Source organism: Coregonus lavaretus (assembly GCF_964263955.1).
Source record: "Coregonus lavaretus genome assembly, chromosome: 30".
In the NCBI taxonomy this organism is placed as follows: Eukaryota; Metazoa; Chordata; class Actinopteri; order Salmoniformes; family Salmonidae; genus Coregonus; species Coregonus lavaretus.
Window position 1 is genome coordinate 31887916 of NC_140017.1, and position 13099 is coordinate 31901014.

The window sequence follows — 13099 nt, forward strand, 5'->3', positions numbered from 1 at the left end:
CTCCACTGAATAGCAGGCTAGTGATTGCTTTGCAATGCTTGCAGTTAGCCATGGATTCCTTCCAAACCACTCATTGTTGAATTTGCAATTTCCAACTTGTTGTGTAATGTTTATGTCCAATGGCCAATGAGCACCAATACGTTTTATCTTTAATTTCATTATTTCTCTTCATATGACAAGGATTAAAAAGGGTTTGCCAGTCAACTTGATTCATGATGACTGCTAGCTAAGATTTTGAAAGTATGAGGTTGACATGATCAGTCCAATCAAAGCTACTGTAGATATAACGTGATATGACAGCATTTTATCTGTGGCCAATGACCTTGAGCCTTCTTGGATGGGCACTTCTAATGTAACTTTATGGCAGCACCCAAGGGGCTTGAATTTTCCAACTCTACCCTTAGACTTGGCAGTGACGTGGTGTCCCCATGAGTGACAGAACACTGAGCCAATCACAGTGCAACTAGAGAACATTACCAACACCTACGCTCTGTATTTTCCGCTGGCTGCCCCTCCACCACAGAAAGCACTGAGCTAAGCTGAAACACCTGCATTTTGGAGCTGCCATTTCTCAATAAAGCATAAAAGAGACCATGTTTGTACACTGCTTTATTAACTCAATTATTTTATTTTTTCCATTGTTTGCAAACTGATATGTGACAAGTATTAATGCCAAAATAACATGCATAACAGGCAATTCCATTTAGCTCTGCCCCACCTGCCCTGAATGACGAGTCGCCACTGAGGATAATTAATGTGGCAGGTTAGGAGAATCAGGTTAAAATGTAGGCTTAGCTTAAACGCTACAGTTGTGCAGCCCAATCAGCCACGCAAAACGTTATTGAGTAGCAACAAATCTGCCCAATTAGCTGATTCGCTTTCCGTACATCTACTTCTGTTGAATCGTCCACATCCTATGACACGCCCACTTTCAGACACACTCCATGTATGCAGTTGACCATGACTCCACTGAATACTGAATTGCAATCACTACACCTGGAAAATAAAACACCTTTCAACACAGACACACCAATATCTAAACATTTCAGAACAGCGTAGGAGAACAGAACAATAAACTATCTTTCAACGTTATATTTGACTGAAAAAACGTCACGGTGCAAGCAAGCATTTAAAAGATGTAGCTAACATTCAGCGGAAACCTGAACTTTCACTATTCTGCAAACTCCAGAGGACAGACTGTACCATTTGAACGAGCCATAGGGGTGTGTCGTACAAATCCAAGCCACCCAAGTCCCGCCTATGTGTGGATCCTGGAAGAGATTTGGGGATATAAAATCAAGGAACTCTGTTATGCAGGACTTTTGAGTTCATCTCGTGAACGTCATCAGCTTCATGACACATTAATTAGCCCCATGTTCTAATCACGCGCAAACAAGAGAGAGCATTTGTGTCTCACTGCAACCTCAAAATAATTCCTCAACCGGTCTCTCTGGCCACACAACGCAGCCATGGCCGGCGACGATCAGCGGGCGCTACAGTATGAACAAACTTTGGTAAGTTAACTTGTTGCCACTTCAACTTCCCTTCGTTACAAAGTGACCGCGGTGTGTGTTGTCCGTGGCGCTTGTTTGAGCCAATGTCGTTCACAGTTTTTACAGTATAGAACGGGTTAAAAGTCTTGGGCTTGCACCTGGGTAGCTGAGGAACGCTCAACCCCGTTCTCTTTAGAGAAGTTGAGTGTTCTTCAACTAGCGCCTGGGCTGGTTAGCTTACTTTTGGGAAAATGAGAGGTCACGACATGCTTATGACAGAGGTTTATGATTTCACTCTCACGGTTGGTCAAAGAAAGGGTATTTTAAAACACTATTGAATGGGTATAATCTCGTTCAGTTATTCACATAGAGAAAATACAGTCCTTATCATGCGCTATTGTGAAAACACATCTGGATTTGTCCAGAACAATGCCCCTCTATCTCTTTTCATCACGGCCGCTCAATGCATAGGCTGCACGAGGTACATATAGTAGGTGTAGGAGCGAGCTATACCGTGCACGAATAACTTGTGTTCTCATCTTCAAACAAACAATACAGTAGTCAGTGCAACTATGTGCCTAGTGCGACTGTGCTCGTGGGTTGCATCGACATGTTCGACCCAACAATGGGTGCCTTTATTTTTTCGTGGTGCTGAATTGAGGCGTTATGCGAGGAGGAGTAATAGGCAAGAAATCCCCACATGTATACAACACACAGTTGACACATGTTGAATATGAATTAATGATGACCTGTTCTTTGGAAGTGAGGGACGATATAGTCTCAAAGAGGATATTTGACACGTTCTCCTTTGAGCATGACAGTGGCTCAACAGGTGGTCCGTACCTGAGGCGAAATGTTTATTAATGAATGGGGAACTTCTAATGCGCTGCATGTCGCACCTATCTGAGCCGTTTCCCCACTTGGGTTAGTCTATATAACCAGTGGAGTGCTTTGCCTGAGTGCACTGCTTTGAATAGAAATCAAATGCGTCCTTTGCTGCTGTTTGGTATGGAAACCAGCAGCCCCATATGCACTGCGGTCTACCTAGGCCTATTCTATGGCTCCCCGATTGAATGAGTGAAGTGGAGGGGGGCACAAGTGGTTGTCAGCTGTGCTTGATGTTTCCCGTGAAAATGTTAACCCTAAATGTGCAAACATATTTTTTAGCTTAAAAGCGCCAACAGGGGTAATGTTTGACCCCAAATTGATAATGATTGCAGAGACACACTGTCAAGCAGTAAAAAAAAAATTTAAATTAATATTTTTTGACACAATAAATGGTTTACATTTCCCCAAAATATGCATTTATTTTAAAATGTTCACACATTTCTAGTGAATGTGTTGTGTTTCTGTGATACTCAAAGGCTGAGAAATGGTCGATTTTAAGCTAATCTGACATACTGGTAAGACCTAAAATGTCCCCCGATATTTAGGCGCCAGTGCCATCAGACTTTTATCTCTAACTTTGGAATGCAATTAGGTATCAACTCAGCAGGGTTTCCATTAGGAAAATGTAAGCGTAACCTGATTAAGACAGAAATCACATTTAAATTATGGTTATTCATTTTAACAGAACATGCAACTCGAGGATGCAACGACGTGCATCCTTCTTACCGAATTCCAATGCTCACTTTGAAGATGTTAGAATAACTGCCACATTTACTTTTCCTCAGCCAACAAGATGAGTAACGAACAGCAAAATAACTAGCCTATGTCAATCTAATATCCCCATAGTAAAGTTTACGTATTCTATTGGTCAGCTTGTCGTTTTGTGTGAGAAAGAAATAGCCTGTTCCAAACTGACTCTGGGACAGTTGTGGGATGATAGATCCCAAATTCATCCAACCAGTAGGCCTATAGGCTACATGCATATATATTTTTTTAAGCAATGAGGCTGATGCAATAGATCAGACCGTTTAGCTTAATGTTGATAAACTATTATTTCTTCACATTTATAAGCGCAGTAATGGTCACAAGGCAGTAGGCTACGCACAAACGTTTTTGGAAAACACTGTTGTCCAAAGTGCACTGCACATGTGAGCGGTTTCATATGATAGCGATGAAAATATCCATTAGAAATTTAGAGGGTAGATCTAAAGATGCAACAACTAGCATGGGTTGCTAATATGACTAGGATTGTGCCTTTGGCTACTGGAAAATGAAAGGAAGTTGATTTGAAAACCAATAGATCATGAGAGAAATAGGCTACTGGTTTCAATGGCATATGGAAGTCTTTATAAAATAATTGCCTCCAAGTTTCTATGGTCGGATTGTACTTTGAAGCAAGGTAAGACATGCATCATAATATGAAGTAAAACGTTCAGGTTTCAAACAATTAAGTATATGTTTTCTGAATACCTACTGCCTCCAGCTCATTGCATAGTGGTGTGATGTGCTGAAGCCTAACTACCGTTGCCTATATGCACTTGAATGGGAAGCGTACTTCAATTACCAGTTGAGAAATAAAAATAGAAGCTCTTTTTAATCGTTGCCAACTGGCCATCAAAACTGTTTTTAACACCCGATTGCATTTAGAATTGTTACGCAATGATTGGGCTTATAAATGCAAGTTTCACAATGAGCTGTTTGAGAAGCTGTAGCAGCAGATCTCGCGCTGTTTGGCAGATTTTCCGCTCATAGGCTCTGTATCTGTATGCTGTTCGTGTGTGATAAACATAACGACTAACGAAAATACACACGCACCAATTTAATTCCATTAAATTATGCAAATGAATGTATCGACCAATAAGCATGACCGGTCAAATATATTTCCATCGACTGGTTTTTCCATCAATGAATAGGCTAAAAAGCATAATTTTGCAATGGGATTTATTTTATTTTCCTGGACAATTGGCCTGCGCCATTTTTATTTATAGTCTTTAAAAAGAAAATGCCAAAAGCCTGATATTACCAGCTAATGGAAACCCTGCAACTCCATTCCAATTGTATATGAGACTCTTGACTTGGTATAAAGACATTGACTGGAAGCTAAATTTGTATTTACATTTTTGCTATTTTTGAGTTATAGTGTCTGCCTTGCCCCGCAGGGGCCAAATCTGGCGTGGCTCCATATCTATATATTTTCAGGGTTCATACATATACCTCTGTGCCAAATTTGGGGCTTTTATCACAAAGTTTACTATTGAGTCTAGATTTTCAGTTAAGCCATGCATGCACCACTAGTATACAAAATAGATCATTTGTAATTCCTCCATATTAACACAGAAATCATGGTAAATGTTTTATTTTTGTTTGTAACTAGTTGCATGACAATCCTAACATTTCAGAAGGATAAAAAAAGGGTTATACGAAATTGACATTTTTCATCCCTTGGGATAAAAATTTACCGCTGTCGGTGCATTTTGGGTTAAAGTATCTCCGCTAAACTTTAAAGTATCTTGCTAATATGTAGCCCAGGAGAGACCATCCTGGGCTACACATTAGTGCAGATACTTTAAATGTAAAGGCCTGCTGAAGCGCGCAACTGTAACTTCTGAAAATAACAGTTGGGCCTGTTTTTCTTCTAATTAAAGTTAATTTTTACTGAGACTTCCCCTTCGCTGTTAAGCTTTGTGTGTGCCTGTATGTGAGGGAGATTACACAACGAGCTGCCCGCTGATTCAGTGCTGGGCACTCTGTCACCCTTGCGGGGTCTCGTGCTCTGCTCCTGCTCGCTCCAACAGGCTCTCTGTGAGCTCCTATCTCTGAAGAGTCACTGAACCATTAATTTTCCAGTCTCTCTCTCTGACTTACTTTCTATATTCCTCTCCTCTTTAGCTACACTGTGAGTCACTGTGACACTGTTCCTTTGTGCCACATTGGCAGCAGCGGTGATTGTGTGGGCATCGTATGTGTGGTAGATATGAAAGAGACTACTGTAGCTAGTTCCACATCACGACACCACAACAAGCAGCTATAACAAACAAACCAGCTGTCCCACTTACATTGGACGTTGTATGTCACCCTTTATGTAGTAAGACTTTGCTTATAAATTATTGTGAAGCATCTATGATGTAGATTCAATGTAGCAATGCTTATGAAGACTATATGCATGCTCTAGATGCGTTTTGGTTAATTTAAAGTGGGACCATCACAGACAGAAGAAAATGGTTGATAAAGCGCAAAAGGTGGCCCTCAGCTGTCTACCCCTCCATTTAGTGCATGGCATTCTGCCACACTCGTTTTCTCCCCCTCTCTCTCTCTATCACCTTGTCTCTTTGAATTCCAGGTACTATCCCTCTCCTCTTACGGCTTCTCATACAGTCCACTCTCAAAATTCCTGTCTCCTCTCAGACATACACATGCATGCACACACACTCTCTCCTCTCTCACTCACCAGTATTTATGATTATTTGGCCCACTTTGACATGCATCTTTTAGTGACTATTGGCTAGCTCCATAAAGAATAAGTGGAAGTCCAAGCGCTCCGGCGTTCGGATGAACGGTACAAATGGGGCATTAATGAGATTAGCCCGCAGGAGACGCGATGTCCCTGGACATCCCTAAATGTCCATTGTCCCTCTCCGACCCCCCCACCCGGTCTGTGTTCCCACTGTATTCTTCGGAAGTTCGCTATTCCGAAGTAGGCCACAGGGGACTACAGCGCTAGTGTTCCGAGGCCTGTTTTTCCCCCCCAAATGCTGTTGCTACATTCTGCTCGTGTCATTACCCCTGCGACGCCCTCCTCGTTCCCAGGAGTCTTAATTAATTGATTTTCCTGTTCTTTATTTCTCTCCTCCCCCACTCCCTTCCTCCGGGTCCCTCGTTTACAGACAGCAGATTGTGAGGGCCTGTTTTCTCTGGCTGGGTTTAATGGCTTGTTGTTATTGTGGGGCTCATGGCTCGACCTGGCTAATGGTCCATGGGTGGGTGTGTGTGGAGAGGATATTGTTCAGATAAGAGCTGATCGATAAGGCGGGAGAGTGGTCATTGGGATTTGTACATGACATTAATTCCATTATGAAATGAGCCGATCTTATGTAGATGACATGGTTTTCCTTTCAATTATGACTTATGACATATGGCGAGGAAGGATGTTATGTCTGGTGGCAGCAAAGGTCTATTTACAGTCAGAATAAGTCAAGGAATTGTTGCTGTTTGTATGAATATTATAATGATGACTCAAGGCTTTATAGGAAGTGAGGGGAACTAAGTGTCAGTCTAGTGATGTGTGAGTCTGGCTGTGGCACAAGGCAATGTGTAACAGTGTTCTTTGCCTGCTGGTCCTTTCTGTGGTAATCTGGCTTTACAGTTGAAGTTGGAAGTTTACATACACTTAGGTTGGAGTCATTAAAACTTGTTTTTCAACCACTCAACACATTTCTTGTTAACAAACTATAGTTTTGGCAAGTCGATTAGGACATCTACTTTGTGCATGACACAAGTAATTTTTCCAACAATTGTTTACAGACAGATTATTTCACTTATAATTCACTGTATCACAATTCCAGTGGGTCAGAAGTTTACATACACTAAGTTGACTGTTCCTTTAAACAGCTTGGAAAATTTCAGAAAATGATTTCATGGCTTTAGAAGCTTCTGATAGGCTAATTGACATAATTTGAGTCAATTGGAGGTGTACCTGTGGATGTATTTCAAGGCCTACCTTCAAACTCGGTGCCTCTTTGCTTGACATCATGGGAAAATCAAAAGAAATCAGCCAAGATCTCAGAAAATAAGTCTGGTTGATCCTTGGGAGCAATTTCCAAACGCCTGAAGGTACCAGGTTAATCTGTACAAACAATAGTACGCAAGTATAAACACCATGGGACCAAGGTAGCCGTCATACCGCTCAGGAAGGAGACGCGTTCTGTCTCCTAGAGATGAACGTACTTTGGTGCGAAAAGTGCAAATCAATCCCAGAACAACAGCAAAGGACCTTGTGATGATGCTGGAGGAAACGGGTACAAAAGTATCTATATCCACAGTAAAACGAGTCCTATATATCGACATAACCTGAAAGGCCGCTCAGCAAGGAAGAAGCCACTGCTCCAAAACCGCCATAAAAAAGCCAGACTACGCATGGCATCATGAGGATGGAAAATGATGTGGATATATTGAAGCAACATCTCAAGACATCAGTCAGGAAGTTAAATCTTGGTTGCAAATGGGTCTTCCAAATGGACAATGACCCCAAGCATACTTCCAAAGTTGTGGCAAAATGGCTTAAGGACAACAAAGTCAAGGTATTGGAGTGGCCATCACAAAGCCCTGACCTCAATCCTATAGAAAATGTGTGGGCAGAACTGAACTGTGGTCCTCTGTAGCTCAATTGGTAGAGCGTGGCGCTTGTAACGCCAGGGTAGTGGGTTCGATCCCCGGGACCACCCATACGTAAAAAAGTATGCATTACATTTTTTTTTACACTCCTGAGTGGCGCAGTGGTCTAAGGCACTGCATCGCAGTGCTAACTGTGCCACTAGAGATCCTGGTTCGAATCCAGGCTCTGTCGCAGCCGGCCGCGACCGGGAGACTCATGGGCGGCGCACAATTGGCCAAGCGTTGTCCAGGGTAGGGGAGGGAATGGCCGGCAGGGATGTAGCTCAGTTGATAGAGCATGGCGTTTGCAACGCCAGGGTTGTGGGTTCGATTCCCACGGGGGGCCAGTATAAAAAAATATGTATTCACTAACTGTAAGTCGCTCTGGATAAGAGCGTCTGCTAAATGACTAAAATGTAAATGTAAATGTAAAAAGCGTGTGCGAGCAAGGAGGCCTACAAACCTGACTCAGTTACACCAGCTCTGTCAGGAGGAATGGGCCAAAATTCACCCAACTTGTTGTGGGAAGCTTGTGGACGGCTACCCGACACATTTGACCCAAGTTAAACAATTGAAAGGCAATGCTACCAAATACTAATTGAGTGTATGTAAACTTCTGACCCACTGGGAATGTGATGAAAGAAATAAAAGCTGACATTTCACATTCTTAAAATAAAGTGGTGATCCTAAATGACCTAAAACAGGGAATTTTTACTAGGATTAAATGTCAGGAATTGTGAAAAACTGAGTTTAAACGTATTTGGCTAAGGTGTATGTAAACTTCCGACTTCAACTGTATGTAGCCGCCAGCTTGTTTGATGCCAGCTTCTATAGCAATAATGGAATTTTACCTAAGTTCGTCCCAAACACTCCTTCCGTTTTTCTTTCCCTCTCTTTAACTATCACTACCTTTAATTTTTCTCGCTAACATTTAAATTTACGTCATTTAGCAGACGCTCTTATCCAGAGCGACTTACAAATAGGTGCATTCACCTTATAGCCAGTTTACAATGTTTTTTTTTTTTTTTTTTTTTTGGGGGGGGGGGGGTTAGGGGGGGGTAGAAGGATTACTTTATCCTATCCCAGGTATTCCTTAAAGAGGTGGGGTTTCAAATGTCTCCGGAAGGTGGTGAGTGACTCCGCTGTCCTGGCGTCATGAGGGAGCTTGTTCCACCATTGGGGTGCCAGAGCAGCGAACAGTTTTGACTGGGCTGAGCGGGAACTATGCTTCCGCAGAGGTAGGGGAGCCAGCAGGCCAGAGGTGGATGAACGCAGTGCCCTCGTTTGGGTGTAGGGACTGATCAGAGCCTGAAGGTACAGAGGTGTCGTTCCCCTCACAGCTCCGTAGGCAAGCACCATGGACTTGTAGCAGATGCGAGCTTCAACTGGAAGCCAGTGGAGTGTGCGGAGGAGCGGGGTGACGTGAGAGAACTTGGGAAGGTTGAACACCAGACGGGCTGTGGCATTCTGGATGAGTTGTAGGGGTTTAATGGCACAGGCAGGGAGCCCAGCCAACAGCGAGTTGCAGTAATCCAGACGGGAGATGACAAGTGCCTGGATTAGGACCTGTGCCGCTTCCTGTGTAAGGCAGGGTCGTACTCTCCGCTAAATTATGGTTGTTTTGTCTTGAGGTCAACAGCGCTTTGACCCTGAACGTGTGTGTGTGTCTTTTAATGGCAGGAGAAAGGTAACCTTGCATAACATTGTTAATGAGGCAATAGGGGATTTCAAATAAGATCAAAAGCCAATCCAGCTTTACAAAAGGTGACCCTGTTTACAAATGTGCACCATCATGTGAAGTTCATAGGAGCATGTCAAATGAAAGCTAAGAGTCTATTTTTGAGAAATGTAAGGTGTGTGTGTGTGGGGGGGGGGGTGGATATACAGATATACACTACCGGTCAAAAGTTTTAGAAAAACCCTTGAATGAGTAGGTTTTCTTTTCTTTTTTACTATTTTCTACATTGTAGAAAAATAGTGAAGACATCAAAACTATGAAATAACACACATGGAATCATGTAGTAACCAAAAAAGTGTTAAACAAATCAAAATATATTTGAGATTCTTCAAATGGCCACCCTTAGCCTTGATAACAGCTTTGCACACTCTTGGCATTCTCTCAACCAGCTTCATGAGGTAGTCACCTGGGCCACACTGACTGATTTATTAAAATATATGTCCACCCACATTGGCCCACGCCTTCTCCCACTCCTACTTGCAGGCATGTGTACGGGAGGTATAAAAGGCTTATCCCGGCAAGAATGTGGTAAAAATGGGACTGTGTGAATTGGGTTCCTAAAAACATTGCCTGATTTGGTATACAAGCAATATACCGTAAAGTATGTCTGTCTGTAAAGGGTATTACTGTAGTTCAACAACCAAAATATATTTATTTTATAAAGTCAAGGTGTCATGTCATCGCTGACAACCCATTATTTCTGCAGACAACTTTGGCTCTTCATTCAGCGCAGATACTTTTGTGTATATATATGTGGACACCTCTTAAAATGAGTGGATTCGGCTATTTCTGCCACATCAATTGCTGACAGGTGTATAAATTCGAGCACACAGCCATGCAATATCCATAGAAAAACATTGGCCGGAGAATGGCCTTACTGAAGAGCTTAGTGACTTTCAACGTGGCACTGTCATAAGATGCCACCTTTCCAACAAGTCAGTTCGTCAAGTTTCTGCCCTGCTAGAGCTGCCCCGGTCAACTGTAAGTACTGTTATTGTGAAGTGGAAACGTGTAGGAGCAACAACGGCTCAGCCGCGAAGTGGTAGGCCACACAAGCTCACAGAACGGGACCGCCGAGTGCTGTAGCGCATAAAAATCTTCTGTCCTCGGTTGCAACACTCACTACCGAGTTCCAAACTGCCTCTGGAATCAACGTCAGCACAATAACTGTTAGTCGGGAGCTTCATGAAATGGATTTCCATGGCCGAGTAGCCGCACACAAGCCTAAGATCATCATGCACAATGCCAAGCGTTGGCTGGAGTGGTGTAAAGCTCGCCGCCATTGGACTCTGGAGCAGTGGAAACGCGCTCTCTGGAGTGATGAATCACGCTTCACCATTTGGCAGTCCGACGGACAAATCTGGGTTTGGCGGATGCCAGGAGAACGCTACCTGCCCCAATGCATAGTGCCAACTAAAGTTTGGTGGAAGAGGAATAATGGTCTTGGGCTGTTTTTCATGGTTCGGGCTAGGCCACTTCCTTCCACCTGCAGTGTTCATAGTGGAGATAAGATGAGAAAAGGGAGGGAGGCTAGGTGTGAGTATTGAGCCCCAGCCCAGAGGAGGCTAGGTGTGAGTATTGAGCCCCAGCCCAGAGGAGGCTAGGTGTGAGTATTGAGCCCCAGCCCAGAGGAGGCTAGGTGTGAGTATTGAGCCCCAGCCCAGAGGAGGCTAGGTGTGACTATTGAGCCTCAGCCCAGAGGAGGCTAGGTGTGACTATTGAGCCCCAGCCCAGAGGAGGCTAGGTGTGACTATTGAGCCCCAGCCCAGAGGAGGCTAGGTGTGAGTATTGAGCCCCAGCCCAGAGGTAGGTATGGTATAGATGTGTTGAATGTAGGGGTTAATCAGACAGTGAAGCCTCCGTCAATTCCATACATCTTCATCTCACTACTCCCCAGACAGAGCGGGAGCAACACCTACAGGTACCTTTGTAATAAAAGGCTTGTTCGCTAAGAGCAGCCAAAGGTCACAGGCAGAATTACCATGTATATGGGGTTAATCTATCAACCTCTTTTCTTATTCTTTTTCACGCGCTCTCTCTCTCTCTGTCAGTCTCTTTCATGCTCTTTCACACACATATGCATGCATGTACACACATACACACATATACACACACACACACACACACACACACACACACAGTATATAGAACAGGGATTAAGACTAGTACCGGTACATTTTCTGCTCTCACTCCCTCAGCAACACACACACGCGCAAGAGACCAGCATACACCCACCTGCTGCTCAAACTGCACGATTTCTGCTGCCAATAGACTGAAAATGAGTGAAGGAGAGGGGGAGCAAAAGGGAGGATGAAAGACAGAACATAGAGGGACTGCAGTGGCATGAGTGAGATATCATCCACCTACTAGCTACCCCAGGGGCCAAAATGAGGAGACAGTACCAGACCCAGAACCACACTTTCCAAGAAAACTCTCTCCTATTGAAAGCCCATTGGAGGAGTGTACCTGGGGAACGGTAGCCCAGGTAGTTGTGAGTTGTCCCCCATTGATCCTGTCTGCTTGTCCCGTGTCTGTGGTCCAGTAACTGAGCCAAACTTCTGAAGCCTGACAGAGCTCATTGGAGTCAAAACCCCATCATACAGCCGGTCTAAATATAGAAACACCATCCTTATAGAAACACAGGCCATACTGAAAAACACTTTTGCACACCTGAAGTGAAGATTTTGTAAGATAGAAATCAGGTGGATATAAGCCAAAATACTTTAAAAAAGACCGCTATAGAAATACTGTTAAAATATTCCACTTTCCCCCATTTATAATGCCATAGAATTCTTAGCGCCCCATCTCATCTTGAACTGTCTTTCTAAGAAATCAGTCTGTAACCAGCTTCTATTAATGAATCATTTTATAAATACATATTTTTGTCGCCTTCTGCCAGTCGCCTTCTGCCTTCTGCCAGTCACCTTCTGCCTTCTGCCAGTCACCTTGAGCCTGATATATATAGCATACCAAGGCAGCTCATGTGAAGTTGACAAATCAAAAGATGTCTGCTTCCATTATCGTGTGTGTTTTGGTGTTCACTTCTGTTATCTATCCGACTGATTTTTGATAAAGCAGTTTTGTATTACATATAAACTGGCTCTCACAAAACAAGGGGCTCACAGGGGATATTTTTATATATATATATATATATATATACACATACAGTTGAAGTCAGAAGTTTACATACACTTAGGTTGGAGTCATTAAAACTTGTTTTTCAACCACTCCACACATTTCTTGTTAACAAACTATAGTTTTGGCAAGTCGGTTAGGACATCTACTTTGTGCATGACACAAATAATTTTTCCAACAATTGTTTACAGACAGATTATTTCACTTATAATTCACTGTATCACAATTCCAGTGGGTCAGAAGTTTACATACAAAGTTCACTGTGCCTTTAAACAGCTTGGAAAATTCCAGAAAATGATGTCATGGCTTTAGAAGCTTCTGATAGGCTAATTGACATCATTTGAGTCAATTGGAGGTGTACCTGTGGATGTATTTCAAGGCCTACCTTCAAACTCGGTGCCTCTTTACTTGACATCATGGGAAAATCAAAAGAAATCAGCCAAGACCTCAGAAAATAAATGGTAGACCTCGACAA

At 43.1% G+C, this 13099-nt stretch overlaps 1 protein-coding gene across 1 annotated transcript in view; it reads left to right on the plus strand.

Annotated features, from left to right (window-relative positions):
- Window positions 1-1469: 1469 nt before the first annotated feature.
- The window catches only part of LOC311105387 (chloride channel protein 2-like), a gene marked incomplete at both ends in the record, with an annotated part of 171072 nt that continues 159442 nt past the window's right edge, over window positions 1470-13099 (plus strand). Inside the window, one exon of the mRNA XM_084147532.1 lies at window positions 1470-1514. Coding sequence (XP_084003658.1) covers window positions 1470-1514 — 45 coding nt within the window. The remainder of the gene's footprint in view (window positions 1515-13099) is intronic.